This window comes from Vulpes vulpes, chromosome 14 (genome assembly GCF_048418805.1).
Source record: "Vulpes vulpes isolate BD-2025 chromosome 14, VulVul3, whole genome shotgun sequence".
In the NCBI taxonomy this organism is placed as follows: Eukaryota; Metazoa; Chordata; class Mammalia; order Carnivora; family Canidae; genus Vulpes; species Vulpes vulpes.
Window position 1 is genome coordinate 120070552 of NC_132793.1, and position 25648 is coordinate 120096199.

Here is a 25648-nt window from a genome sequence, read left to right on the forward strand (position 1 = left end):
CCTTGTTTAAAGTGTAAGCTTCATGAAGGCAGGAATTTTTGTTCATTTTGTTCACTAGGTATCCTCAGGGCCTAGAACATAGACTGCCACCTCATAGATGAATGAACAAAACTTACACTCTAAGACTTAGCAAAATATAAGGTTGTTGGAGGTTAGGGAGGTGAGTAGTCCCTGGTCTCATCAGGTGGCTGGACATCAGGTGGCTGGAGCAGCATAGACCTGGGTGATGCCAGTGTGACTTCCATGCACGACAGCAGCAAGGCTGTCACCGTCTTGGTTCTCTCTGACATGTCCTTTTCTGTTTCTTGTCACCCTTCCCGGCATCAGTCTCTACCTGGCCCCCAGCCCTCAGCCCTCAGCTCAGTTATTTTCCTGGCCACTTAAAAAAAAAAATTTATTTATTCATGAGAGACAGAGAGAGAGAGAGAGAGATAGGTCGAGACACAGGCAGAGGGAGAAGCAGGCTCCATGCAGGGAGCCCGATGCACGACTCAATCTGGGGACTCCAGGATCACGCCTGGGCCAAGGACAGGTGCTAAATGGCTGAGCCACCCAGGGATCCCCTTTCCTGGGTAATTCTATTTATTAACTGTCTTTTCCCTATCTTCCTGATTCTTCATCTTCCCTCCCTCACTAAGAATAGGAGAATAAACAAATGAATGAGCCATCAATCAACTGACCATCAACAAGCATTGACTGCTTGCCTGCTATATACTTAGCACCTACAGGGTTATAGTATATTCTAGCAGTTGAATGAGCAGCTCTAGGATTGGACAGACTTTGGTGGAAATCCTGCCTTTCCTCCTGCTATGCTAGCTGGTTGGCTAGGAATAGTCACTTAATTCCCGTTTCTTCATCTGTGAAATGAGGATGAGAACAGTGTGAGCCTCAGAGGCTGTTCTGAAGAATGAGGGCAATAATGAGTATGAAATACTTAGAATGTTGCCAGACACAAATTAAGTGGCCATAACTATTAACCCTTAAGACTAATTCTGAGTTGGGGCACCTGGATGGCTTTGTTAGTTAAGCCTCTGACTCTCGATTCTGCTCAGGTCCTGATCTCCCAGGATCAGGGAGAGATGGAGCCCTGCCTCGGACTTTGTGCTCAGCCCTGAATCTGCTCCAGATTCTCTCTCCCTTTCCCTCTTCCTCTGCCCTCCTCCCCCTTGAACCTCACATACTTTCTCTCTCTTTCTAAATCAATTCTTTTTTTCAAAGATTTTCTTTATTTATTTTAGAGCAGGGAGCCTGATGTGGAACTCCTGGGATCATGACCCCAGCTGAAGAGAGATGCTTAACCAACTGAGCCACCCAGGCCCCATAAATAAAATCTTAAAAAAAAAAAAAAAAAAAAGATTAATTCTGTCTTAAGGCTCTATGGGAAATTGGCTAGACATCCAAGACTTGATCCTTGTTTCCCTGGAACTTCCCAACCCATGAGTCAATCAGAAAACAATCCAGGAGTGGATATATGACCTAGGACTAATTTGTGTGGTTTAGACTGAATAAAGATGTAATGATATTGAAAGGAATAAAAAGAAAAAAAGAAAATGCCAGAAATAGTGATTTTTAGTATATTTAAGAGGTAGGAAATATGTATTATTAGATTTGTGATATATTAAACATTTTATATATAGAATATTTAAAATATATATATTAGGTTCATAGTATACTTAAGGGAAGAAAAGTGTATGAATTGCAGGGTTAGTAGCCAGTTGAAGTGCAATGTATTCAAACATTTAAGAACTTCAGTATTCTGGAGCCACATGCACCGGTTCAAATCCCAGCTCTACCCTTACTAGCTGTGTGATGTTGGTCATTTAGTCTCTTTGTGCTGGTTTCCCCATCTGTAAAATGGAGGTGATAATACTATTAAATATTTCATAAGATTTTTATAAAATTAGATTAATTAGCACATGCAAAGTACTGAGGACAGTGCCTAACATCATTGCAAATATCCAAAGGTCAGCTACTATGATCCCACATTTATTTTCTTTTTCTCCTTAAGTCTTCATTAGAGAAGAATAATTTATTTATTTTTTAAGATTTTATTTTTATTTATTCATGATAGACAGAGAGAGAGAGAGAGAGAGAGAGACAGGCAGAGGGAGAAGCAGGCTCCACGCTGGGAGCCCTACACGGGACTCGATCCCAGGACTCCAGGATCATGCCCTGGGCCAAAGGCAGGCGTGAAACCACTGAGCCACCCAGGGATCCCCAGAGAAGAATAATTTAGAATGCCATAATTGGATTCTTCCATTATTTATCCCAATATTAGTATGTGTTTCTTTAACTTGAGCCACCGATACAATATATTGGTAGCAAATAAAACAAAACAAAGAAAACACAACCCTCCTTAAGAGTGGTCTTGATGCAGCGATGCCACTTTAGCATCCTGTGGCCTGCTGGGAAGACCAATTCTTGAATTCTGAAAATGAATTATACCATGTGTGAAGATGGTATGGGCTTAGATTATGCATTAAAGGGGAGAGCTAGGGGACCCCTGGGTAGCTCAGTAGTTTAGTGTCTGCCTTTGGCTCAGGGCGTGATCCTGGAGTCCCGGAATCGAGTCCCACGTTGGGCTCCCTGCATGGAGCCTGCTTCTCCCTCTGCCTGTGTCTCTGCCTCTCCCTCTCTCTCTCTGTGTCTCTCATGAATAAATAAAAAAATCTTTTTAAAAATAACAATAAAAAATAAAGGAGAGAGCTATTATATTGCCTTGTATGTCCCAACATTAAGCTCTGAAATTTTGCACGTACAGTATTACTCTTCTTCCTAATGGATTTTCAAACTTTTTCATTGGCTTTTTTTTTTTTTAACCACTCAGAGAATTACCATTTAATGCATACATGTGGCACACACCTAAAGTATGGGACTCACTGTTATTTTTTCTTGTCTCTTACGTTCCTTACAGTATAAATTTCTTCATACATGTTATCTTAAGTTTACAACCTTAAGTGTTCTATTGGTCTACTACTCCTGATAAAGCTTTTAGACCCTATTTGAATGAACATTGTCTAGAAGTAACCAAAATAATTTTTTATATGAGCTGCTGCTCAAACTGTATTTTAAAGTAGTTCTCTTTTACTTGAAATAATCAAGTACATTGAGATGCTGGGTAATAGGTACAAAAACTTTCATAGAGCAGGATGCAAATGCAAAGCATTATTGCAGACTCTGGCATGTCAAAAAAATCTTCCTTTATTTTGAAGTTACTAATAATAGCTTCTAGTCTGAAAAATAGATATGTTAACTTTACAGTGGAGAAACCTTAACCAAGTAACCAAGGTTAATATCCTCATCAATAAGATATATCAGCATGCTGCTCCAAGCTTGCACCAAGGACATCTCACTTGTGTGGTACTCCTGCCAAAAGGATTAGTGATTAGTCTAATCATGAGTAAACATCAGATGAACTGAAACTGTGAGACATTCTATAAAATAATTAGCTGGTATTCATCAATAGTGTCAAGGTCAGAAAAGAAATACAAAACCTGAGCGACCCTTGCAGGTTGGAGAAAACTAAAAAGGCACAGCTACCAAGGGCAATCAAAGTAAGAGCCCAGGTTAGGTCCTGTGTTTAGTGGGGAAACTGATGAAATTCAAGTAAGGTTTATAGTTTAAGTAATAGGCTTGTGTCTATGTGTTAACTTTCTAGCTTTAATAATTATACTATAGGCATGAAAGATAGCATCACGGGAAGCAGGGTGAGGGGTAGTGAACCCTACTATTTTTGCTATTTTTCTCTAAGTCTTCAGTTCTTTAAAAATGAAAAATAAAAAAAAATGAAAAAAATAAAAAAATGAAAAATCAAACAAGCAAACAAAGGAACTCTATGTGTCTGACTTTATTTTTATTTAAGATTTTATTTATTTATTCATGAGAGACACAAAGAGAGAGAGAGGCAGAGACACAGGCAGAGGGAGAAGCAGGCTCCATGCAGGGAGCCCGATGCGGGACTTGATCCCGGGACTTCGAGGGTCACGCCCTGGGCCGAAGGCAGGCGCTAACCACGGAGCCACCCAGGGATCCCCTGTGTCTGACTTTAAAATCCTGATTCTGGGATGCTGAGGTGGCTCAGTGGTTGAGCATCTGCCTTTGGCCCAGGACGTGACCCTCGAAGTCCCGGGATCAAGTCCCGAATCGGGCTTCCTGCAGGGAGCCTGCTTCTCCCTCTGCCTGTGTCTCTGCCTCTCTCTGTGTGTCTCTCATGAATAAATAAGAAATTTTTAAAAATAAATAAATAAAATAAAATAAAATAAAACCCTGATTCTTGGTGTGCCTGGGTGGCTCAGTTGGTTAAGCATCTGCCTTCAGCTCAGGTCATAATCCCAGATCCTGGAATCAAGTCCTGAATTGGGCTCCCTGCTCAGCAGGGAGTCTGCTTCTCCCTCTTCCTCTGCCCTTCCCCCTCTGCTTGTGCTCTCTCTCTCTTCTGCTCTCTGGCTATCTCTCTCTCAAATAAATAAAAAAATCCCCTCTAAAACAAAATACCCTGACTCTTAACCACCAGAATGTACTTAGAATTCTAGTTTAAACTACATAGAGATTTTTTTTTTTTTTTTTAAACTACATAGGGATTATTTGATGTTTGGCTTCTGGAGCTCCATTGCACCTGTCTGGTATCTCAGAGCTAGTCCTGTGTTTAGGGTACCAGGAAAAAAAATAGGAAAAAGAATAAAAGTTCAGCTTCAATTACCTATGCACAAATTTTCAATCCAAAAATGACAAGAAAGCATGTCAGCATTCAAATAATAGCTCGCATTTATATGGCACCTACTATGTACCAGTCTCCTCTCTAAGCATGTTACAAAAAAAATTTTTTTAAGATCTTATTTTTACTTATTTGATACACACAGAGCACAAGTAGGAGGAACAACAGAGGGAGAGGAGGAAGCGGACTTCCCACTGAGCAGGGAGCCCCATGCAGGGCTTGATCCTAGGACCCCGGGATCATGAGCCAAAAGCAGATGCTCAACTGACTGAGCCACCTAGGTGCTCCCCATGTTACAAATTTTAATATATTTAATCCTCATACCAACCCTAGGAGGGTAGGTAGCATTACTTATCTCTTTTTTTACAGGTGAGGAGATCAAGACACAGATTTTTTTTTTAAAAGATTTTATTTATTTATTCCTAAGAGACACACAGAGAGAGAGGCAGAGACACGGGCAGAGGGAGAAGCAGGCCCCACACAGGGAGCCTGATGTGGCACTTGATCCTGGGTCTCCAGTATCACGCTCTGGGCCAAAGGTGGTGCCAAACCGCTGAGCCACCCAGACTGCCCAAGACACAGATTTTAAGTGACTTGCCCAAGGTTATTATACTTGCCCATTATTTCACTCAGAACACAAAACTGGTAAATGGGAACACCAGAATTCAAACCCAAGCTTCCTGGCTCCAGAGTCCATGCACTTATCCAAGCTACAACACTCCCCTCTGCATAGATTTTTTTTTTTTTTAAAGATTCTATTTATTTATTCATGAGAGACAGAGAGGGAGGCAGAGACATAGACAGAGGGAGAAACAGGCTCCATGCAGGGAGCTCGATGCAGGACTTGATCCCAGGACTCCGGGATTACGCCCCGAGCCAAAGGCAGATGCTCAACCACTGAGCCACCCAGATGTCCCAGATTTTGTACTGTTAGAAATTTTATTTTGAATTACCTGTGATTTGGGGAGCACTCATCTGTCAGTGTATAGGGTCTTGAGGCCTGGACTCCTTAGACCCTAAACTATGTCCAATCAAGACCTGGTACACAGCTCAAACCCTCCCTGCAGTGTCCTGGGTCTGCAGATTGGGCACTGAAGCCTCAGCCAGGTTGGCTCATCTAAGTTTGCTCCAGAAACCTGAAGAGAAAGGATTCTGTTCCCAAACCCAGGGCTCAGTTCTCTCAGCAGTGGGTTTCATTTTCTCTACACAAAAAAGATAATCAAATTTATGCTACATAATCAGTGAGTTTGCAAAGCAAGAATTCCATCTCCCTCTGATAGTCTCAGAACTGAACATGCAAACCAACAGATTCCTAAAAGTATTGGTGAGTCGATTCAGCTAGAAAAACAGAAAATATGCTAATTGACATGGCAGGGCCAGAGAGGGTAGAAGAAAGCTAAATTTCTATTCATAAAGTCTGATTCATTTAGAAAAAGAAAAAGTCACATGCCGTCAGATTGGGATTTGTGTTCACTGCAGTGAAGAGAAATACAGAGCCTTCATACTCTCAGGGGTGACTAAGCCATTATTTCACTCAGAACACAAAGAACTGTTGCTGTGCACACCCCCTCACTGTAATTAGCTCTTGCAAACGGGATGAAGAATCGAACACGAGAGGTCCTCGGCTGTGCGCCAAGCACTCAGAATTATTTATTTTATTTTGTTTAAGGAAACAGAGGAGAGGACCATGTCTAATAGCCTGTTTCTTCATGGGCCCCTGCATTACGTGCAATGAGAAGATATTTCTTCTCTCTTCTGTTTGAGAGCAATAAGAGGGGCCTCCGAGAGACCCAGACCACACATGCTTGTCTGGGCCAGTGGCAGGCTGATAAATGTTTAACAACCAGTTGGGGGGCAAATTGAAGGCTGATTGGTAGGTAGTATTGCCGATTTCTATGGTGTAAATACTCCTACCTTGGCTGATTTCAAACTATAAATCTGACATTCCTGAATGAGGAGCTGGGAAGAGATGTGTGGTAGTGCACCTCTGTATGCTCTTTCCACCACTCAAACAGTTGGTGCAAAGAACCCTAAAAGGAGATAATCATAAAATATAATGAACTAGTTAGGAAATGGTAAGTTTTGTGTATTTGTTACTTCATTTTAAATATAGTTTATTTCATTTAAGTTTGCATCATTTAATTTTAATACTGGCTATGTTTAACAACTGGCCCACCAGTTCCAAGAGCGGGACAAGGAAGTTCCAACACTGCTCTGAGTCCTTCAAATGGAGCTCACCCATTCTCATCCAGGGCTGCTATCTTCTTCCTCTGTGAGGACAGTCATTGCAGCCGGCCTTGCCTTTACTTGCTGACAAAACAGAGAGATCACCTCCATTCCTCGTTATGGTGTCTGTAGGCTATCTAATCCAAGCATCCGACTTTATAAAAGAGGAAAGTAAATCTCAGAAGATTCACATAATAGTAATAATAATAGCTGGTATTGATTAAACTCGTACTATATGCCAGTTGCTGTGCTAGGTGCATTGCAGAGTATGTCCTTGCAACTTCATAAAAATCATACAGAAGTGCCCCTTTAGCACCATTGGCCTCATGGTTCACCAAAGAGCAACTCCTCCTTTTGATTTGGTGTTTTCAGCACACAAGCTAAATTTCATTTGTTCTTTGAAACATAGACTTCTTTTATTTAAAATTTTTAAAAAATATTTTATTTATTTGAGAGACAAAGAGCATGTGCAGAGGGAGAGGGAGAAGCAGGATCCCCTCCCCAACAGGGAACTTGATCCCAGGACCCTGGGTTCATGACCCGAGCCAAAGGCAGACACTTAACCAACTAAGTCACTGAGGTGCCCAAACTTAAAGATTTCTTTAAGTGGCTATGGCTTTATCCTGACATATCTTGCACAGAGCCTTATATATAATAGTGCACAATACATGTTTACTGAATTTCAGTGTTGAGCTATTTAGGCTCCAGACCCAAATATGTGCTTAAAGTCTTGGAAAACATCATCTCAGTATTCCCTGTCATTGCCAAAAAAAAAAACCTTTGGAACTAAAATTTACCACTTTAACCATTTTTAAACATACAATTCAATGGTGTGAAGTACAACCACAATGCTGTATAACTTTCACCACTACCTATTTTAGAACTATTTAAAAAAGACATCCACAATAGGTTCTACTTTTGTTTATTAAGTAATATATTCACATGACAAAAATGTAGTCTGTGAGAGTTTGCAAGACAAAGAAAGTCTTCCCTCTCTAGACCCCATAGCCCTCCATGTCTCTTGTCTATAGGCAACCAGTAACCATTTCTATACTTCTCCATAGGAGATGAAAACACGAACCCTAGATGTAGCTGACCTGGTTTCAATCCTGGCTCTACCACTGACCAGCTGTGTGACCTGGGGCAAGTCATTTAACCTCTCTGTGAAATAGAGATAATAGTGCCTATGTCCCAGGGTTATTATAAGGATTCATGAATTCATATGTTTAAAGGGCTTAGAATTGTGCACCTAGAAAGTACTATCTAATTCCTAAGAATACAACTCTGGAATTCTGATCTTCCCAAAGACCTTAGTGCATATAAGAGTGATGTGCCAGGGAGTGTGGGAGTGCTGAAGGATGAAGGATGGGGTGGGGCAACATCTTATACTAGAACATCATATGGGGAGTAGGAGGTTCATGTTCTGCATGTGCCACTGAGCCACTCTGGGGCCTTCAGATTTTACCTCTCTGGGCTTTTGTTTTCTTGCCCATGAAATGAGAACATTTGACCAAATGAGTCCTAAGGTTCCTTTCACATTTAACAGTCTATGTCTGTCTCTAAAGGGTTTAAAAAGTGCCAGCACTCTCTCAGGGAGCTGAAGAAGTAGTTAGTAGGTAGGGAGGCGAGTTCCTCAGACAGGCATTGATAGCTCAGTGGGACTGAGACTCCTAGGTCAACTGTGCCACCTGCTTGAGTCATCTGGTTCCCCACATCCTCTTTTAAAGGAGCTGTGCACTGTCCCTCTACCAGAAGATTCAATTTCAAGTTAACATGCTCTGTTTAGAAGACCAGAGGGATTCTTTGTTGGCCTTGATGACTCATCCGGAGAGTTTGTCACCTATTATATTCAGACTGCAATCCTGAATTATTACACTGATAGAGTATTGAGTCTTTTGCTTGTTTTTTTAACAGGTAAAATTTACCAGCTGGTAATCTGTGGTTACTTTCTGGTGTGCTTGGCCAGATGGCACTTTCAGTGATAAAACTGCATAGCACAAAGAGGTTTCACTATGTTCTAAATCTTCTCTGCACTGTTTCTCAAATATCAACATTTCTGCTCAAACTGTTTTTCTGAGCCTAGAAACTTAAACACAATGAAAACAGATGAGGGAAGCTCCCAGGGTCTGATTAGCTTGGAGCCATCATTTAGGCCCTTTTGATTAGACATTCAAATAAGATTATACAGCTTTCTATTTGGATACTCACTTTGTTGTGAACATATAAAAACTCACCATCACTGTTGTCATTACTGCTGCATTATTACCATTATTGTTTTATTGATAACGAATCTTACAGAGAACACTTGTATATTGCCATTTGCAAAGTATATTTAAAATATTCCCTTATTTGGTCTATATTATTATCCTTTGAGGAAGTTTGGGAGAGTAGATAAGAGAATAAGCTTCAGAGTTTTACCAAATTGCATTTGAATCCCAGCTCTGCTCTTAGAGTTGGTTTGACTCCATGTCTGTATCTATAAATTAGGGATAGCAATACCTAATTTATACAGTATAAAAGTGGGTGGATTTGGAGGCATGACACAAAGAGCCCAGCTCAGTGCCTGGCGCAAAAGCACCCAATAAATGGTAGCTTTACTGTTGTTTAAATTAGTCTCCTTTTTTGTTTTAAGATTTTTTAAAAAGATTTATTTTTATTTATTTGATTGAGAGAGAGAGAGAGAGAGAGCATGAGCAGGAGGGGCAAAGGGAGAGGGAGAGAGAATCTTAAGCAGATTGTGCTGAATAAGAAGCCCAACGCAGGGCTTGATCTCACGACCCTTAGATCATGACCTGAGCCAAAAACAAGAGTCAGACGCTTAACCAACTGTGCCAGCCAGCTGCCCTGCCAGATTTTATTCTTAAGGAATCTCTACACCCAATGTGGGGCTTGAATTCATAGCCCTGAGACCAAGAGTTGCATGCTTTACTGACTGAGCCAGCCAGGTGCCCCTAATCTCCTTTTTTAGACAACCAAATTAAGGTTCAAAAAGATGCCTCTTCATCTTTTCAGTGACAGCCTAATGATGAAGATGATAACATTTTTAACAGTAACAGCCTTTACTCAAGGCTGTTTATGTCACTAGTGATAAAGCTATGATTTAATTGTATGTCTTCTGGACTCAAAACCCATCTGTGTTCTTTCTACAGTGTGACACTGCCACTCAAAAAAAGAACACTTCTACACTAAAAGTGCCTAGCTTAGTTATCTGACTTGCTGAAAAGATATTTGTTGGGGTTTTTTTTGTTGTTGTTGTTGTTTTCCTTTTTTCTGAGTACCTTTTGATAGTTTTTTTTTTCCCTCTCTCTTTCTCTTTCTTTTCATAGAACCCAAATAAGGAATTGGAAATGAAGAACAATAAAAACAGCCCTCGGATTGGTTTCTGAGTCATCATCATATACCAGACAGCTCTAGATTACTTTCAGTGGCCTACCTCTTTGAAAGCTTCCAAACGTTCCCTGAGATCTTTGGAGCTGGAAGTTCTCAGTTCTCTTCTGTGTCATCTAGGCACAGCTCCATCATGAAAGCAGAGGAAAGTACACAGGAAAAGTTACTGCAGGAATTTCAAACTAGTGACGGAGTCAGGACTAGAACCCACATGTCTAGGATTCCAATCCAGATTTCCTTCTTCTTCATTTTGCTCTTCAAGGAGAGTTCTCTCACCTCTCCCCTTGTAGTCAAACTAATGGACATTGTGACATTGTCTTCCTAATCCTATATGTTGGACTCCAGGATCACTTTAAATATCAGCGGGTTACACAATTGTGACACTTGAGACATCGCAGTCATAAGACTGAAAAGGTTTCTTTGGAAATCACGCTGTCAAGATGAGAGTCTCCTCCCAGGGGTTTTGTTCTGGTCTTAGGGTGTAACAAGAGGCTTTCTCGTGACAAACCTAAGCCTTCCTGCTTGGGGCTGAATTGAAAGTAGGGCAGGACTTGCCAATCCCCTGGTATTTCTGGGTCTCCCTTTGGTCCTCACCAATATCAGGAAGGGTGAAAATTTAAATCCTAGGCTTGCAGCTTTCCTCCTTCCCTTCCTCCCTCCCTCCTTTTCTTCTTTCCTCCTTTCTTCCTTTCTTTTTAAGCCAAGCACACTGCTAAACCCAAATCTGGAGATTTTCCAAAAGTTAGGCTTCTTTAAACTTGATCCTCTAAAAGATCCTTTCCCTTCTTTTCTCCCACAGTAATAGTGCATCCAAAGGCAGTGAATTTACAAATGCACGGAGGAGGAACAAAGATGGTGTACACACGATTTCGAGTTTTGGTTCCTGACATTTTTCAGCACCTGACCTTACCCAGACAGCAACGGTTACTTTGTGTTTTGACCTGAGTATGAATTATTTTGAAATGCTTATTGGCATTGAGACCTAGATTTCATGCCATACCATTTCAGAGACCTTAGGCAAGTCATTTAACTTCTGTGAGTTTCTGTTTTTCCATCTGCAGAATGGCAATAGGAATGGCTCAAAGCTATTGAGGCCAAGTTTATAGTACTCCTAATACTGACATAATAACAGCTCAAATGTCTCCAATATGAAAAATAAGTAAGTGCCACCTGCCTGGCACATGACAGCCCCTAAGCCCTTCTTCCCTTGCCTACTGAGTCCTTTACTACCTTTCTTTCATTATTATTCCCCTTCTTCTTCTCCTCAAACCCTCCTTGGTTCTTTCCTGATTTCCATGTACAACTTAGTGGAACACAGGTTCATTTTCCTGTGCCAACTCCCATTTCTTACACTTCAGGCTGCTTAGTTCATTTCCATTTCTGCTCAGCAGGGAAGACCAACTTTCCTTCTCGAGGCTCTGGAATTTGTGTTTCTGTTTGTTTGTTTGAAGTCTCACATCACAGGGGATCAGCCTGTGCCTTCCATCCTTGCTCGGCCTGGTTCTTCAGAGGGGTCAGGTCTTCCTTGGCAGTGAGATTTTAAAATAACACTGCTGGCGAAGCACAGAAAGTCAGCCGAAACCAGCCTTCCCCAAAGACCAGCTATCTGCTCAACCAACAGTTTTGGATTCCTCCCTAGGATTATATCTCCTTTTGGGCTCTTTATTCAGCCCCCAGCTTACCGCGGGGCTGGCTTTTACCCTGTGATAAAAACTACAAAGATAGCAGCTGTCTTAGGGACTGATGGCATCTTTGAGTTGCCTCGGGCTTATCTGTAGCAATTTTTATGTGGCCATTGCACCAGCCCTCAGGCCCCTCAGTCACTGGTTTTTCACACCCTTGGAATTTGCTCCATGGATTCCGAATGACCTGGACAAGTCTGCTTAGACACTTGTCCTGCATTGAAAGGGAGCCTCTTCTGGCAATAAGATTCTAACCAGAGTAAGTACATTACAGGGGTGGGGGTTGGGGGATGGGGGCAGAGGTGGGGAGGGGGGCAACGAAAGGTTTCCTGGCCTCCCTCTCAAGGCACAGTAAGACCTCCCCTTTACCCAGAAGTGCCCGGTTGGGAACGTGGCTCTCAACTTCTTGCTGTGTACACAAGGCTGAGAGCCAGGAAACCACAGCAGAAGGGTCACGTATTCATTCATCAGATACTTGTTAGGCATCTTCTCTGGACAATGCACTCTGCCAGGGCCTGAGTTGACTAAGGAGGAAGTCGTGGTTCCAAGTGAGCAAAGTCAAATATGCCTACATAGAATGACAGCGCCATGTGACGCACATCATAAGAGACGTCTGGGTAAAGGGCCAGGGGTCTATGGATCTCAGGGGAAGAAGACCCTCACACTGTCCATGGTGGAATGTGGTAGATGGGAAATGGCATCACAGAAGGGGTGACTGTCCCGCAGAACTTTTCAGAATGAGGAGCTCGACCGACTGGAGGCCAGTGGTCTAAGGGCCCAGGAGGGGAGGAGACTGAAGACACCGTTTGGCAGCCAGCCAGCCATTGGCCCTCAGACAAGGACTTGAATGCCATAGCTAATCTGGGAGATGATTCCAGGAAACAGCCACAGGGGAGTGGGGAATGCAACAAGGGATGGAAGAAAGGTTGTTATCAGGACATTTGCCATTGCGGGTAGTTGGAGCTCAATCCCCTCTGGGCAGCTCTGGAATTCAGTGTAAAGCATGTCTCAGGGTTCTGTCAACAGAAAGCAAAGAAGCCGAGATGGAGGGGATGGTTTCCAGGAATAAGTCCTGCTTGCCCGGCCCAGGGTGCCCCTGCAGCCAAGGTAAAGCTAGAGAAAGAGAGGTGCAGGTGTTTGCAGCAACAGGTAAATGTGGCCTGATGTGAGTGAGGCCCCCATAGCATCTGCTATAGGGGACCAGTGGCACGTGAAAGGAGCATCCTGAATTATGGACCATTCGGTGAAGAGATGAAACTGTAAAGGAAAGTGGGAGTCAAATTGTACACCTTGCTGGGGGGGGTGGTGGATCTTTATTCAACAGGGAATGGGAATCACTGAGGGCTCTGGGCAGCAGAGTGCTCTGACAGAGGAGCCATGTGCCCCATAAGCAGGACAGGTTGAACGTGGAAAGGCAGAGTCACCGACACCAGCCCTGCCAGCCCGTAGGTGGATGACTCCACGGCACTTACAGGGATATGAGTGAATTGTTCCCTTTTCTGTATTCCCAGGCAAAGCAGGGTCCTTATGCTATTGGAATGATCAGTCATGCATATCTGTGCTTATACAACCAGACCCTCAGTCTATGGGTTGTGATTTCATGCACCATCCTAAGCCCAACAGCTTGTACAGGATCTAGCACATGGCAAAGACTCAGAACGCATTTGATTGATGGACGACTAGGTTGCTGTATACTCACGGCTCTACCCAGAGCTATTCACTGTGCTCGTAGCAGGATTGTCCTTGACCCCAAAGGCACCAGATCATCCCATGTACACATTTTGGAAGTGGACCAGAAAGGCAGTAAGGATGGGGTGCTCTGAAGTATTTCGGAACTCCTTCCCTATAAGCCCAGAGCTGGTTTCAGAAGGTGCTTCCTTCTAGTCTTTGCTGCTTCAGCAAGGCCCACGGTGGAACTTTGCCCAATCGTCACCTCCACAGAAGACATTTTGCCACAGTCCTAGTATCGTCACGGGAGGCTGGACTTTCCCTCTGGGTTTGGCCAACTACGTGGTGTAGGCCCTGCTTTCTGCCCAGATCTGACAGCAGTTGCTTCTGGTTGCCAACCAGAGAAAGAGGCTATCCTTGTCATTCAGCAAGAGGATGGTTTTCTGAAGTGGCTGTGTGACCTTTTCAGAAAATCCCCATGGAAAGGGGAAGTATTCTGATGGTAAACAAGAGGAAAATAGAAAGCATTCAGTAGCCAAAATCTTTTCTGGAATGGTGCTCCACACCCAGTGATTCTGACCCAGATCTTAAGGTAGAGGAGACTTTTTAAAAAAGATTTTATTTATTTATTCATGAGAGACAGAGACAGAAGAGAGGCAGAGAGATAGGCAGAGGGAGAAGCAGGCTCCCCCTGGGGAGCTGGATGCAGGACTCAATCCCAGGACCCCGGGATCATGACCTGAGCCAAAGGCAGACAGACATTCAACCACTGAGTCACCCAGGCATCCCAAGGTAGAGGAGAATTAACAGGATTCCACCACCACAGAATTCATAAGGAACTTCTAGAGGTCACATTCAATCCACCGCCTCCCCCCACCCCCCCCACCCCCCGCTGTAGGTACAACCGAATTGAATTCATTAAATATTGTATTGTACTTCAAACATTTTAGGAAAAGAGATTCTGTATCTTTTTCCATCAAGGATCCAAAAAACATTCTTATGGGTAAGAAGCCCTTCAAATGAGTAATAGAACCTAAGGCCTGAAAACTCATTTCATAACTGAGGAAACTGAAGCAGAGCCAGAACTAAAACATTGTGGGCAGCCCAGGTGGCTCAGCAATTTAGCACCGCCTTCACCCAGGACATGATCCTGGGTACCCGGGATCGAGTCCCATATCAGGCTCCCTGCAAGGACCCTGCTTCTCCCTCTGCCTGTGTCTCTGCCTCTCTTCCTCTCTGTGTCTCCCGTGAATAAATAAATAAAATCTTTACCAAAAAAAAAAAAAAAAAAAAAAAAGAACTAAAACATTGTGCCTTGATCCCTAGTTTGGAAACTTCCTTCAGTCACTCAGAGAATATTCCTTGAGTGCCTACCCCCAGGACCTCTACTTAAATCTGGGAAAACATAGCCCAATAAGACAGTTTCTGCACTCTGAGGAAGGGGTTCATAATCCAATAAAACAAATATTTGCATTTTAATTCACTGTAACTGTCACCAATATTATAATAAAAACATGTTCAAATGCATCTTAAAGTCTTACCAAGGGTCCTTTTTGCTTTCATTTTTTAGAAAAATGGGTGCTTTTATAACAGATTGCACAAGCTTCTACTTCTACCTTCTCCCTCCAATCCTCATATCTATTAAGAAAGATTCAGTATTTGATTCACTTAGGCACACATTTAATGACAATTGTGTAAATCCCTGAGCTTTATTGTAAAAGCAGAATACATAAGTTCCCATCTTGAATTTGCAATGTCAGGCTATTATTTGTCCAAAGAGTTCAAAGGAGCTGGGCTGAGGTCCATTTACCTTTCTATTGCCTTAGAAATGTGGCCACTGTGCTAAAAAAACAAACCAAACCAAACCAAAGCAAAAAGACAACTTACTACTTGTCCAGATTTGTAAAAAAACAATGAAATACTTAATATGAATGGAGGAGTAATGTGGGTCACTGGCCCATGGGCTGGCTGTCATTGCCAAAATAATCAGTTGAGGTTAGAATTTGATTTTATTTGAGTAATACTGCATTATTTAGGCACTGAAAGAAAGATATTAGTCCTTATCATTCTAAAAAGAAAAAATTCACTAGTCTTACCAAAGTTAAGAAAGGAGATAGTACCAAGAAGAGAGCTTTCTGAATAGTAAAACATGAGAGAGAAAATGCTGCTAGGTACAGATGGGTAAGTGTGTATGAATTTCACTAAATCCACCATTTCTATTTTATAGGAGTTTTCATTCAAGAATTGAACTTGAAGGTGTGGGTCAACGATGCATTGCAGTAAAAATCCACTTAGGTTCAATATTAAATCTCCTTCCACCTCCCTATTGTGTAGTCAGTAATGACCTAGTTTCAACTGTCCACCCCGTAGCTGGGCACTGTGGAGCACTTGTTCCAATCAACTTGTGAGATGGTCCACTCTGCCACCTGCAGATCTCCACCTCTCTCCACAAATCCCTATTTTGATTGATGACCACATGAAGCTAGAAACCTTGGAAGTTGTTGACTCCTCTCTTCCTCTCACTGCTACCCTCTCCCTTCTTCCTCATCACATTCAATTGGTCATCAAATTCTCCCGCAGTTCTATTTATTCAATATATCAGGCAGGGTTCAACTCTAGTCAAGAGAACTCACTCTAGCCATTTTAAGCAGAAAGGGATTTTATACATGCAATGAAGCGCTTACACAACTGTTGGAAGAGTAGGCACTCAGCTGGACCTTGAGGTATGACTTCCATAGGAACATTGCAGAGCTGGCCTGCTGGGAAAGCTGTGGCATGCGCCACAACCAGGAAGGTTGGGAATCAGAAAACCACCACTAGTATTCTTGAGTTCAGGGACACACCACTTCTGTTGCAATTTGGGATCAAAAAGTGACCATGGCCATGTTAGACATGATATGTCTCTAATTCCACACCAGGAAAAGAATAGGTGCCCTGTACCCTGTGCTCTGTGCCCTAGCTACAAAGCTAGAGCAGCACCCTGTGATGTTGCCACAGGAACACTCTACATGTTTATGCCTGGGCTTGCTACGAACTGGCCTCTTCCTCACTTTCAGCTTTCAAATCTTGCACAGATGGATTGGTTTCTCAGAACTCACATTCCATTTGGAACTTGAACTGCAAAGGAGTCTGGGAAATACAGTGTTTAGCTTTCCAGCCTGCCAGTACAAGAAGGAGAGTGGAATGAGATAATCCACAGCATCTTTAATGTCTCTTGAACAGTCGTGGCCCTATGGACCTTGTCATCGCTTACCTGAACCATTGCCATTTTCTCACTACTAGTTTCTCTGCTTTCAAGTTGTCCTCCCCTTCCATCCATCCTCTGCACTGTACTTGAGTTTTCTTTCTAAGACACACTGGTGATTGTATCAATTTCCTGTTCAAAATCATGACACCCATAATAAAAGCCATTCCCCTTTCAAGTTTCTTAGCCATCTGGCCCCAACCCCCAATTGCCAGCTGCAAAATCCTGCCCCCACTCTGCACCTCCAGGCTGCAGTCACACCAGATGCTAAATGCTTTTGCCACCCTTCCCCCATCTTACTGTTCATGAAGTTCCCCTTCATGTTCTCATTTTTCATTCAAATGTTACCACCTCTAGGAAGTTGCTCTTACTCTCCTCCTCCTCCACACACAGAATTAATGGGTTCCTTCTGGTATTTTGCTTCCACCTCTATTGACCTCCTCCCTTATTATATATATATATATATATATATATATATATATATATATATATATCTCATAATGTGAGGGAGTGGACTGTGTTTTTGTTCATCTGTGCATCTCCATTGCATGACTCTTGGTAGAACTCAGTAAATACTTGTTGAACAAGTCTAAGTTAGACTGCCACTAACTTCCTGGGCTTGCAACACGGAAAGGCTATTGGCTGGTTGCTCACCTGTCACTATGGAATATTAGGTCCTTTAAGATAAGGACCATATCTCATTTATTTTTCCATATTCAGCATGATGCACAGAACATGACACATAGGAGATATTTGATAAATATTTATTAGATAAAAAATGGATGGTTGGATGAATGATCGTAACAGAATACTTGCATGGGGCTTATAAAGGCCTGGTGCTGTTTCCAGCACCCCATTTACAGTAATGCATGGGGTCTTTCAAACACTCCTAATGAGGTAAGCACCAATGAGGAGTGTTAAGCACTAGATAGTCAAGTTGTTTGCCCACAGTCACACAGTTAGTAGGTGGCAAAAACAGGATTCAGGCTCAGGCAGCTGGTTCCAGACTGGGTTCTTACTATGCTTATACTGGTGATGTGTGGATGAATGGATGGATATACAGGGGTATTCCAAGCAGAGAAACAACAGACAAAAGTAAGAATATTCACTTTATTTCTACATGGCTTTTTTTTTTTTTTACATGGCTTTTATGGTCAATAAATTTAGCCACATCTGCAATTAATTCTGTCCTATAACATATCCCCTGCAGTATATGTCAAATTAAACTTTAACCATATTTTTGAAAACATACTTGCATTCACCCTGTAATATGACCCTAAATCTCAGACTCTCAATGAGTTAAACCTTACTTCTCTTGACACATGCTTCTAAGTACTGATAACATTCAAATGTATTTCCACATTCATTCATTCATTCATTCACTCATTCAACAAATGCTGTTGAGTGCCTACCATGTGCCAGATACAGGCTTTAGGGTGGCATTCCTACTACCAGAATTCATACATATATAAAATAATCATAGACATATATAGAATCTTTTGTGAGTCCATAGAAGGTGAGGATCACAGGCTCTAGAGCTACCGGCCCTGCTACTTTCTAAGTTGTGGGATTTCCGCAGGATCACATACCTACTCTGCGTGTTGGTCTCTTCATATATGAAGTGGGTGTAACAACAGTCTTTATCTTATGGGGTTGTTGTGAAGATTAAATAGCTAATACACGTAAAGTACTTAACATAGTATCTGGCAAATATGCTAGTAAGCACTTAATAAACGTCAGTAATTTTATGTTGACAATCATTTCTGGTAAGTTATTGCTGAATGATTGAGCTTCTTAATGTGAGGCTGTTTTCCATTATGAAATAAAAAGAGGTCTGGAGATCTCTGGTGGGGAATCTGTCTTAAAGGGATATAAAGGAATTAACAGCATCTGTTGCCATAACAAAACCGTTTCTTGGTCTCGAGTGGGCCTTTAAGGGGCCTATAATTGACTTTCGTGTTCCTTCTGTCTCAGCAGGCAGGTGGGGTGGGAAAAGCCTTCAGTCTAAGGAGGCTGGCTCTGGCAGAGCTATTTGTGCAGGAAGGACGAAGGTCAAGGGACTCCTTGTATTGAAGGCCTTTCTCAAAATGAGGGATTTGGCTTCTGAGATTAATGTGTAGAGGGAACCCCTGCTATACTTAATTCCCTTTTTTGTGAGCTCAGTGCATTTTTAAAATTCAGTGAGGGGCCCTCCTGTAGTGTGGCATGGAGACCACAAGCCCAGATGCCCCTCTGACAGAGTCCTCAGGGGCTGTCCCTCATCCTTTGACCTATGAGCTGACGACTGTGTTCTAGACTTAGTGGCTGGGCCAAATCATTTGCATTCAAGTGTGCCCAGGAATAATGTGTCTTAAATTTGCACAAATTAGGTCCAGTGCAGATTTTATATGAAAACGAGAAGAGAAAAAAGATTAAACAAAAATTCATCTGTGGGTAGCTGGTAGCCACCATATAAAGGAAGGGAAGGCTATGAAAACTGTGGTTTTTCTGGGTAAAGTTGCATGTTCTAGATCAAAATAGGGTTTATTTTCTGAATAATTTCTGTTGGGAAAGATAGCAGCCTAAACAGAAAGTTTGGGTTTGGGTCGGTGACTATAGTATCCCATCCAGCAGTAATTTTTCTGTTTCAGGTAAAATTAGGGGAAATGAAGGAAACGGGTAGAAAGTAAAACCACTGAAAAGATATCACCCTTTTTCATACTGTAAAAGGGTACCTAAAAGTTCAGCTCTTATAAGAAATAGATAATAGAAACCTCTCCCTCCCCAAAAGTCAGTTGCTTACTATGACTTCACCATGGTCACAGGGAATTGCTTTATGAAGAAATAATAACAACAATAGCAAATAGTAAACAGCAATCACATGCCAGGGATTATTCTCAGCTCTTTACATTTATTTATTGCATGCATCATCTAGGCCTCAGCTGCACTATTTTATTTAGTACATAGTCTTTAATCTTTAAGAACAGATATTGAGGGGATCTCTGGGTGGCTCAGCGGTTTGGCGCCTGCCTTTGGCCCAGGGCGCAACCCTGGAGTCCCGGGATCGGGTCCCGTGTTGGGCTCCCGGCGTGGAGCCTGCTTCTCCCTCCTCCTGTGTCTCTGCCTCTCTCTCTATGTCTATCATAAATAAATAAATCTTTAAAAAAAAAAAAAAAGAAACAGATATTGAGGGGCACCTAGGTGGCTCAGTCGGTTAAGCATTTAACTCTTGGTTTCAGCTCAGGTCATGATCTCAGGGTCATGAGACTGAGCCCAGTGTCTAGCTCAGTGCTGGGCATGGAGTCTGCTTGGGATTCTCTCTCTCCTCCTCCCTCTGCCCCTCCCCCCACTCATACTTTCTCGCTTTCTTAAAAAAAAAAGAAAAAAACAGATATTAAAAACAAGTTTATGTCCAGTACCGTGCTCTTATGTGTATCATCTCATTTAATCCTCAAGATGGCCCAATAGATAGGTATGTGCCATCAGCAGCAATCTGAGGCTTAGAGAGACAGGTATCACTGCCAGGACACAAGCTTCTATCTCATGGACTTCAAGCCCAACGTCTTTCTGTTGCCACCCTTGTGTTTGTCACAGAATCAGAGTTCCATAGTGTCAGCATACCTCACTTTCATAGCAGACAGATCCTTGATGGGGTTCCTTGTGGATTTCCAAAATGAGAAGTGTCCAGATACTCTGGGCAGATTCTCTTGGCCCTCTCCCTGCAACTGTGAGCTAAAACCATCTTCTGGAACTTCTTGAGTCTGTTCCAGTAAAGTAATCACAATTCTAGTCCTAGGGAAGAGTAAAAAGCAGTAGAAACCTAACTTTGCTACTTTGTAGCAACTTGAAACAACTTAAGAACTGTTAAGAACCTCAGGTTCCCCCTCTGATCAATGGGGCAATACAGATGATTTGTGCTTTACCCATACTGACCTCACACAGTTGAGGTGGTCAAAGATGATAATATTCATTGGAGATGCTATGGAGATGAGTGGTTATTATTATATCTTCAATTTGCCTCTGTTGATGAGAGTTTCTTGGAATAATGTTATTTGACCTGAGATTTAAACATGGGAAGGAAGATCCTTTGTAAGCTGTGGATTAGGTTTTTTCTGGGTACAAAAGGAAATAACCTTTTTTTTTTTTTGAGTACCCCCATGTGCCAGGAGTTGTGCTAAGATTTCGCCTCTCATTTAACCACTCAAGAAATCTGGGGAGGTAGGTGCTAGCTATAAATGAAGACACTGTGAAGCTCAGAGCAGTTAAGCAATTTGCCCAGCACCTCATAGCTGGCATAAAACTGAGCTTCAAACTCAGATCTGTGAGAAACCAAACTCTATGCTGTTTGCATTCACTCTAGCACATTGCCTCATAGGCAGAAGGGAAAGATGGAAGCAGAAAGCAAAATGCAGGGGTCTGCCAACCTAAAATGCCCCAGGGTCCTGGGATTTGCCTGAGAATTAAAATTAAAAATAATAATAATAATCAAGCATCAGGGCTCAGCCACAAAGAAAAAATAATGTTGGCTGACATTTCTTTTGTTATAGCCCGTGGCTTAAAGAGTCAGTTTTATTTTCACGTCCTGGGGAGGATAGTGGAAAGTAGTTACAAATATTATAACCGTTTAATGGGTGGTGGTGGGCAAAACTGAGAAAGAAGAAGTGGAACAGCCAGGCAGCAATTGAGAGAAAGTAATGGACTCAGAGCTGCCATAAGGACTTCCTTCCAGGACTTGTGCCTTGTCAAGGGCCATCTTCTCTGATGCCAGCCCAGTTCACCTGCAGTCACTGACCTCCACACTTTCACACTCTATTATTCCTGGTCATGATTCCCCAGGCTTTGGCCCATTGCTTCCTGTGGAAAATCCTGTTCTCAGGCGGAAAAATCAGTAAGCCCAAGAATGCCCTCTCTTGATCATCCTTGACAGTGAAAGGTTCTTGAGATCACAATCCAGACACTTCTGAAAAAGAAAAATCCAGGCTAATGTAGAGTTGCAGTTTTTACACTGTCCAAAGATCATGGGACCCTTGTTTGTGACTGGCAGGGTCAACTCTTAGAGATGGTAAGAGAACCTCCATGTACTCTCACTGCCAGCTGTTGCTAGTTCATCCTGCTTGACAAGGAATGAACCCAAAACATGTTAAACTGATCTGAGTTAAATCTTGCCCCCATAGGGAAGATAATGAAACCCAAAGGAATCTAAAATGTTTCAGAATTCTTTGCTGGTTTTAAAGAATCATTTTTCCTAAAGGTGGCAAATGCTGCTTTTAGATTTAACTAGAATTGGGAACTAGTCCTGGTCTCACTGTGCAGTGAATCGCTGAACTAATGGTTCATTATGGTTCATAATGGTTTATGGACCTGAGTGTCTTCATCTGCAAAATGGGGGTAAAGTAGCTCACAGGGTTGATCTGTAAGATCAGATAAGATGAGGTGGGTGAAAGTGCTTGGTAAAGCATAAAGGGCCTCATGAATGTAAAAGGGGTGGTGATTTCTTTCTTTCAAAGTGAAGCTAAGTGGAGGGAAAAGGGTGTCGCATCAGCACTGATCATACTTTTCAGCTTTCAATAATCCCTTGTTCATATTTATGAGGAGTTTTAAAATTATTTCCCCCGATTTCACACTGTTTTTCAAATGGCGAAGACCATTATTTGGCCTGCATCGGTTTCTAACTGAACAGGATGAGTAACTTTCCCAGGGTCAGACAGCAAATGAAGTGCCTAAATTTAAATTAGAATGAAGCACACATCTGAGGCTGATTGCTGGTCCTGGGTTTCCTATTAGTGAACTTGTGGAATGCACAGGCCAATTTATCTCCATGTAGTTTGTCAATCTTGCAACTTTTAAGTGAGATAAAAATCAGTTGGACACCCCTTTACAGAAGCTTTACTTTCCATTGTATTCGTAACTGTCTACAGTGTAAGACTGTGGGCAAAACTCTCATCATCAGAATCTTCCAGAAACTGAGCACAAGTCTCATCATCAGAATCTTCCGGAAGCTGGGAGAAGTTAAAAAACAAGAAACAAAAAACAAAAACAAAAAACCCCAAACCCTGCTCACAGCGTTAACAGCTAGGGAATAGCCGTGCTGGGTCTGGAGTCCACTTCTACCTCGGATCATGCCGTCTCCACTTCCGAAAAAAAGCCACAGTGCAAATGCAAATGATGATGATGATGATGATAATAATAATAATAATAATAATAATAATAATAGTGGCTGCTAGCTACGTGCCACGCACTGTTCTAAGCTCTTCGTATGTACTAACTCATTTAACCAGCAAAAAACACTTTTGGATTAAAATAGCCCAGTGAGAAACTACTTTTTTTTTTTTTCTTTTTCTTTTTTTTCTCAGTTGGTGACATTGCAACCCGAAATCACAACTCCGTTTTAGGTTCCTGGTGGTGCCTGCTTCCTCTTCTAGTTTGTTTAGTCACAGAATTCGATTCCTGTTGGCCGGTTACGCGCCTACAAACAGGCTTAGCGCTCTATTGAAATGCGTGAGGCTCCTTAACTCTTGTATAAACAGGTAACGCGGAGGGGTGGGGCCCAGATTGCGGGTTTCTCTGCGATGGGGATGGGGTGGGGGTTAGAGCCAACTCCCCAGAGATCAGGCAAGGTTAAGGGAGGGCTTGGCCGCTGTTTTTAAAGGCAGTGTTTTTTGTTCCCTTTCTAGAAACCAGCTGTAACTTTAGGTCAGGGCGCATTAAAATGAGCCACTTCTGAACGAGCAGCGCCCAGGCCCCAGGCCCTGCTGCGAAGGCCCCGGCAAAGGTCAGGGTTTCGGCCGCGTGACGTTCCTTCCTGCGCCCGCCCGAGCGCTGCGGCGCCCCAGGTAAGGACACTCCGGGAGGTCCCCCGGCTGCAGGCCCGCCGCGCGGCTGGCGGGGACACTACCTGCCCCGGCGACCTCGGTGCCAGGGGGGAAGCACGGGGGGGGGGGGGGGGGGGGCTGGTGCTGGGAGGCTCGTGATTCCACAGCAGGTTCCTTATTCCGCAAACATGGTTCTGCTTCGCTTCTCCGAACAGCCCAGGGGGGGCCCGACGTCGGAGGACAGACGTCCCCAGGTGGAGCAGGTGCCGCTCCTGGGGCCGTTTCTGGATGCCTGAGATGGATGGGACTTTCTGAGCGGGGAGAGGAGTCTGTCTGCTGAAGTCCCCAAATCTCTCCCATCCAGGCAGAATTAAAAAAAAAAAAAAAATTTTTTTTTGTGGGGGTGGGGTGGGGTGGGGTGGGGTGGGGGTAACCTTCAGCCAAGGTATCTGCGCTCCTAAAACAACAGGAATGTTGCACTGGCCTTTCGCCAGCGGAGGCTCAGCGAGCAGGATAAAATTTCAGTGCAGATTTACGGGAAGTTGCCGGTGTTGGGAGTAAAAATCTGGTTTGGTGAGTTTAAGGGAAGGGAGTAGACGAGAGACAACCTGGCTACTGTGAGGCGAATGGCCTGGGCTGGGGGAGGGCGGCGGGAGGAGGGCGGAGGCCACCGCGCGGAGCTCGCGGACCCGACGCCGCCGGGCTCCCGGGGCGGCTCGGCGACTGCCCCCGGGCTGCACCCCGCGCAGTCGGGCTCGCGCTCCCGCGGGGGAGGGGACTGCGCGGCCCCCGCGCCCCCCGCGCCCCCGGGAGCTGCCCTCGGGTCCCCGCTGCCGCCTCCCGCTCCGCGCCGGGGAGGAGCCGGCGCCTGGGGACTTGGCCCCGTCGAGAGTTTCCCCCGCGCGGGTGTCCGGGGCGCGGGCATTCCGGGAGCTCAGCCTCAGCCCATCTGTTGCTTTAAGCGGCGCGGCGGGGAGTAGCTGGACACTCCTTATTCTGGTTTTACATTAAAAAGAGGGAGGCCGAGAAGATGTTGTAGGTTACTTCCTCGCTGTGTCCGATGCTACGGGGCTGTGAATGGTGTTCATTTCCGAAGTGGGCGACTCCAGGTACTTTGCAAAGGTAAGGTGGGCTTTGCCAATCCTCGGACTACCTTCCCTGCATCCGAAGGTCAGGGTCCCAATTTTGGATTTTTTTTTTTTTTTTTTTTTTTTTACTTTTTCTCTCTTCAGCTCTGATCTCCTGGTAACACTCTCCGTGCAAACTCTGATATATTTAGTGGGAAAGAAATGGTTTCAAAAAAGGATCTTAAAAGCGTCAGCTTCTGGAAAAGCAGAAAAATCATATAGTCAGCCCCCTCATGTTTCCTCTGGTGAGGAAACCTCTTCCATGCAAGAAACAGATTTTTTTTTTTCCCTCCCCACCTTTGAAAACACATAATTGGGCCATGCAGAGGCACAGGTGACTTGTAGAATCAGTCAATTAAAGTGAGATTGAGGAAATATTCGGGCGGGCATCTATCTCATTTAAGTGTTAAGGTGAGGGGGGGCGGGAATGAGGAGGAATGTCTTCTTGCAGTAATTTACCTCCAAAGGTAACACTGAGCACGGGGCTTAGTTGTTTAAAAGTTAGGAATCGAATCTGTGTAAAAGCGTAGGCCTGATGGATTATGACAGCTGACGAGTCACCAGTCACCGGATATTTAAGAAATCAGTTAAAATAAATGACGTGGGAATTTTTCAAATAAATAAGTTATTATTTTTTTTTAATTAGGTAAAAGTTTATCTACTCTTGGATACTGTCCCAGGACATTTGGGGATGTGGCTTCTTTCTAGAGGCTTATCAAAGTGATAGAAAGATAGTGTCCTCAAGGTATTTATTTATAGGCCACACTGGTTTTTATGAAAAATCAAGCAATTTTTTTCTAGTGGCATCT

The 25648-nt window shown here is 43.3% G+C and overlaps 1 protein-coding gene across 2 annotated transcripts in view; it reads left to right on the top strand.

The window, feature by feature from the left end:
* Positions 1-24424: 24424 nt before the first annotated feature.
* RBM47 (RNA binding motif protein 47) overlaps positions 24425-25648 on the top strand; it is a 148941-nt gene continuing 147717 nt past the window's right edge. The window contains exon 1 of one of the 2 annotated variants that reach the window (XM_025998020.2): positions 24425-24834. In XM_025998020.2, the coding sequence (XP_025853805.2) occupies positions 24773-24834 (62 nt within the window). In that variant the 5' untranslated portion in view covers positions 24425-24772. The remainder of the gene's footprint in view (positions 24835-25648) is intronic. The other variant, XM_025998012.2, reaches the window with a different exon arrangement.